Source organism: Gavialis gangeticus, unplaced genomic scaffold, assembly GCF_001723915.1.
Source record: "Gavialis gangeticus isolate Ggan-Ray unplaced genomic scaffold, GavGan_comp1, whole genome shotgun sequence".
Taxonomy (NCBI): Eukaryota; Metazoa; Chordata; order Crocodylia; family Gavialidae; genus Gavialis; species Gavialis gangeticus.
The window spans coordinates 201885986-201891232 of NW_017729032.1; the positions used below are offsets into that span (position 1 = coordinate 201885986).

At 44.9% G+C, this 5247-nt stretch overlaps 1 protein-coding gene across 1 annotated transcript; it reads right to left on the bottom strand.

The window, feature by feature from the left end:
* Positions 1 to 397: 397 nt before the first annotated feature.
* On the bottom strand, positions 398 to 4992 carry RPL8 (ribosomal protein L8). Its single transcript, XM_019524778.1, has 5 exons — positions 4849 to 4992; positions 3805 to 3946; positions 1788 to 2006; positions 940 to 1055; positions 398 to 600 (listed from the first exon to the last, which is right to left on the bottom strand). Exons 1-5 carry the CDS (start codon positions 4984 to 4986, stop codon positions 442 to 444), a joined length of 774 nt encoding a protein of 257 aa, XP_019380323.1. The 5' UTR covers positions 4987 to 4992; the 3' UTR covers positions 398 to 441.
* Between the last annotated feature and the right edge of the window lie 255 nt (positions 4993 to 5247).

Here is a 5247-nt window from a genome sequence, read left to right on the forward strand (position 1 = left end):
CAGGTCATCTAGTCCAACCATCTGCTCAAAGCAGGATTAGGTCAAATATTGCTTGATCAATTAGTGGGGAAGTCTCTCTTTTATTAGAGGAAGAGTTTTCTATGCTTTTAGGGACCTGTTACCATTCTTTGAAAGAATTTTAAGCAAAGCTTTTCTGTAGAGGCTTCACTTCTGCTGGCTTGATTCTTTACCTCCCATTTAATTCACATACTAGATAGCAGCCTCACTTACTTTGTCTAATGCTGACTAAACCATATGGCTTAAAGACTTCACTTTCACAATAGAAACTAAAGGCCCATTTTTGTCTCCTCTCAATGAAAATCAAATTCCCCCAAAAAGCACTACCACAAGTGGGTCTAGTAGAATTTGGGATTATAGCTTCACAAACTACACAAGGCATTTTTAAAAAATTTTATTGTGCAAGATGTGCAGTCAAAGACATTAGTTCTCTTTCTCCTGCACAGTCTTTGTTCCACGCAGTCTTCCAGTACGACGGGCAGCAATAAGGCCAACCTTACGCCCAGCTGGAGCATCTCTCCTGATGGTTGATGGCTTACCAATGTGCTGATGGTTACCACCACCAAAAGGATGTTCTACAGGCTATGAAGAGAATACACCACAGTCAATGTATTTGGAAATAGCAGGCAGCCAAGAATGTTCAAAAGTTACAATAAAAATCAAGACTAGCATTGGTGACAGGAACATAAGAGCTCAACAGGGACTTATTCTTTTACATAAAGAAACTTTGGGCAAGAGAGAGATATCACTTCATCTGCTAACAATGAAGACATTTAATACTAGAAGGATAGCATCTATGTTTTCTAGCATTAGGACTTAACCACAATACTGTTCTTGCAAGCACTTACACTCTTAGAATGTAAAAATCTTATACTTCAGATGAGGTACAGAAGAGAGGCACTTGAAAGCCAAGATACTTACGTTCATAGCCACACCACGAACACGGGGCCAGCAGTTCCGCTTAGCCTTATATTTATGGTAGGCACGACCAGCCTTTAAGATAGGTTTGTCAATACGACCTCCACCAGCAACAATGCCTGGAATTCACATTAAAGAGTTATTCTGGAACCAAGGCTCTTATAATCATTTAAGTGACAGGCCTTAATTAATTCAGCTAAGTCTTCATCTAAAGATGAAGAACTTAGTCTGGTAGGATAAGATAACTTAAGAAGGAGAAGAATCTGTTCATGCTACATCAAATGCTGTTACTATCATTATTCAAGTTTTAAAAAGAAAAATTAACTCACACATTGCCTAAGGCCAGGCTATTTGCTTTAAATGATTTATAGGTGCACAAGAGCTCACTGCTGCATGTGAAAGCCTGGACAAGACCTGATCTGTAAACCTGAACTCCTCAGCATCTTATATTATGTACCAACAAGGACTCCGCATGCTTTCAGCAACACTGCCCTAAATGCCTTTTCAACTCATAACTCCTTCCTTCAAGCTCTTTAAAAACAATTAGCAATTCTCTGAGATTTGGACCTTGCTTCCCTTATTTCAGGGAACAAGTACTTATATGCTCCTCCTGCTTCAGAAGCTTTAAAAATGCTAAAGTTCCCACCACTACCACACAATTTTGTGCACAAGCAAGGATTTATGTAGGTAAAGTACACACAGTTTTCAATGAGGGACATCTAAAATACTGTCTACAACACGCCCCACAATTAAGTTAGAGATGTTAACAGGGAGCCTGCTCTCTCAGCTCTCTAGTTTGGCTATAGTAATTTTAAGACTGTATGGATGCACAGCTGTCACTTGCTACTTACCCACAACAGCTCTGTTTGCAGAAGAGATCACCTTCTTGGAACCTGAAGGCAGCTTCACTCTGGTTTTCTTGGTTTCAGGATTGTGAGAGATAACTGTGGCATAGTTTCCAGAAGCACGGGCCAGCTTACCACGGTCACCAGGTTTCTCTTCAAGGCAGCAAACAATGGTGCCTTCTGGCATGGTGCCAACAGGCAGGACATTGCCAATGTTAAGCTGAGCTGAAAGAAAACAGTTATTTCAGTTCTCTAGAAACATTTATCTTGATGGACTTTCTATACCAAGTGAATGCAACCTTTCTTAGCCATCCACAGGCAAGCCACATACTAGAATCAGGATTTTAAACAAAGCCTTTGTACTATGGAAAAAGTTATCACTACAAGCATTTATACAGTATGTGTCATCAGAACACCATTTGGAATGAACAGAAGCCCTGCTTTTCAGCAGCATGGGGACTTGAAGAAGGCTGTTCAAATACAAGGGAATCTACAGAATCCTATTATCTAGTTCTAAGCTTGAAGTGTTAGAGCAGAGTTTCCTAAACTTTTTATACTGAGGACTGGCAAATCAGAAACTGGTAGTGACCACGGACCAGCAGTGACCAGCATACTGCAGGCAGGCAGCCAATGCTTTTTATACTCGGTATAAAAAAAAAAGGGTTGGCTGGTGGTTTGCAGTACGCCAGTCACTTCTAGTCCACAGTCACTTCCAGATCAGCAGCCAACCCTTTGTGGCCTGGCACCAGGCTGCAGCCCAGGGGTTGGGAACCCCTGTGTTAGAACCCTAGCTTTTCTGGTGAAGGAGAAAACCTTTACTATCCCAGGCTTTGTTTACCAAAACTGAATGGATTTTAGTGCTATATATGTATTAGGGGTACACCAATATATCATTTGGCTATCAGATCAGCACTAGTAAAGGGAGAAATTATGTTAAATCGGCTTTTTCTTGGTTGTTGTAGCCAATAATTATGGCTGCGTGCCTGGCAAGTGCAGGCCAGTCCCTGCACCCCACCACCAGCCCAAGCCCACATCAGACTACAGATCCTGGCAAACAGTGGGAGGGGGTGCTGGAGAGTGGTCACAGGGCAGTATGCTCAGCACATAGCAGAAGCCTGAGCACCACACAATATAAGGCACTGTGCAAGGGGGGACACACTGCTCCACCAAGCACCTCTGCAAAAGCAGGTTCTCCCTGGCAGCTATGGGAGTTTGGCTGCATGAGGCCCACTGGTGCCGAGGTGGCAGCAGACTGTTTCAGGGCTTCAAATACACCTGGCCCCACTCTGTACAAGGACCCACCCCACCTGTCCAGGATGGCTGCATGGGGAGCTGTGGACAAGGTGCATGGGAATAAAGGCAGTTACTGCTTCCTTCATCAAAGGCCTGAGCAGTCAGGAGCCACATCTCTGTGATGCTTAGCTTCAGTTCTCAAACTCTGGATTTGCATTTCCAGAGATCATAGGCAGACAAGGTTCTTTGGGTAGATATGATTTTTTATTAGGCCAACTAAATAGTTGAAAAAAATTGTTCTTTGCAAGCTTTCTGGCACAAATACCTTTCTTCAGGCATACAGAGTTTGTCATCTCCAGAGATAACATCCTTGTTAACATCAGTATATGGAGATAACAGACCTGATTACCTATGCATCAGCCCTACTGTCTCTCTGCAAGCTTGTGTACAGAGTCAAGCCTTTACCTCCCTCCAAAAGTGCAGTTTCAAGAAATTAAATGAATAAAAGGATATCAAAACAACAAGAATGCATTTTTGTAGAAAACAAAAACAAAACAAAAATAAATAAATAAATAAATAAATAAATAAATAAATAAAAATCAAGGCTTCCTGACCAGTGATTTCAATCAATTTGATTTAAATCAAATTCACTGCGATTGATCTATAACCCCCCCCACCCCTTTTTAAAGGCTAGCATGATGAATAAGTACAGATCAGACTACACTATGTGCATAGTGCACCAAACTTCTGAACACTGGATGAGCTGTGTACAAGTGTCAGGTTAACTCACCTTTCTTGCCACAATAAACAAATTGACCTGTATGGATACCCTCAGCTGCGATGAACAGTTCCGTCCTTTTCTTGAACCTGTATGGATCACGGAACACTATCTTGGCAAGGGGAGCACCTCTGCCAGGATCATGGATGATGTCCTGTTGGGATATTAGTTAAACTTGAAACAGTCATAAATTATGCTGGTGAGACTGCAGCAGATTTAAAAGCCTGTTAGGTTCTTTAGAGTAGTACAAACATTTCTGTTATGCCAATTGGTAAACAGCCATCGCTCAGTGCATTTCCACAGACCTGCTACATGTACAGAGTCATCATCAACATAAACTGCTGCATCTAAAGCCTAGGTGAACAAAGTTACTGGATTTCCACAAAACCTGCTGCTGCATGCTAATCCTTTTCAGTGCTTAATCCCTCCAGACCTCCCACCTAAACTCTTCCAGTTGGGAATTAATGAAAGTGAAGTCTCTAATTCATTAAGACCCTTACATCCAAGCTCTAGCCAAGGCATAACAGTGTTAAGCAATTACCAGACCAACACACACAGTAGCTTTTTCCAAGCATTGTTTTCAAATACGCATTGGCTGTTTCTCACAGACCTGCCCGTCACTGTTCTGTACTCGCATTTATTTCATGATTCAGAACCTCTAAGCTTTAAACTCTCTCATAAACACCTTTTTCCATGCCCCTCCTCCCCACCATTTACAACTTGCGCTCCCTTCCCCTCAGAGGTCTCACGCTGCCCTGTCATGCTTAAAGCTCCATCATGGATCATCTACACTAGGATTCTATCTCCAACACATCCAGCACAGAACAGCTTTCAGGTTTACTTCCCGTTCACTTTTAGCAGCCTGACACTGGAAACAGCAGCACGTCCCGATCTTTACCAGCCTTCCCCACAATGTGGGAACTAGCTGGAGCTCCACCTGCACCTCAGCACTGCACTCTCCTCTCAGCCAGGAGAGATGCTTCGCATAGGGGCAGCAGCTGGAAACAGCTTCTTTGCGAGCTTCCACACTTTACAAACACCCCCGACCTCCCTTACCTTGACGATGCCCTTGATGTAGCCGTGGCGTTCGGCGAAGTCTACGGCCCGCAGCTTGGCCGGACCCTTACGGTGCTTCACGTGGGCGCGGAACACGGACCCGGCGCCTTTGCGCTGCCCCCGGATCACGCGACCCATGGTGCTCTGCGGGGAAGACGGTGGCACACGTCAGACCTCGGCCCCCGCGGGCTACCCCACCTCTGACCCAGGCCCAAGCGGACCCTCCGCGGCCGCTTCCTCCCAGCCACCCCAGGCCAGGCCAAGACCAGGGCAGGAGAAGGGCCTGGCCCCGAGACGGCAGTGGGCGGCGGCGGAGGCCCGTCACAGCACCGATGGCGACGGATGGGCGAGCAGGCCGCAGCTAAGCCAGCTCCTACCTCGCTCGGGACTTCGCTCGGA

What these genes read in the sequence shown, in the direction of transcription:
- RPL8 (XM_019524778.1), bottom strand. Translation starts at nt 4,986, where the DNA reads ATGGGTCGCGTGATCCGGGGGCAGCGCAAAGGCGCCGGGTCCGTGTTC. An exon ending in ACATCAAGGGCATCGTCAAG is followed by an intron (nt 3,947 to 4,848) that starts GTAAGGGAGGTC and finishes ATATCCCAACAG; the next exon opens with GACATCATCCATGATCCTGG. An exon ending in TTCGTGGTGTGGCTATGAAC is followed by an intron (nt 601 to 939) that starts GTAAGTATCTTG and finishes TTCTCTTCATAG; the next exon opens with CCTGTAGAACATCCTTTTGG.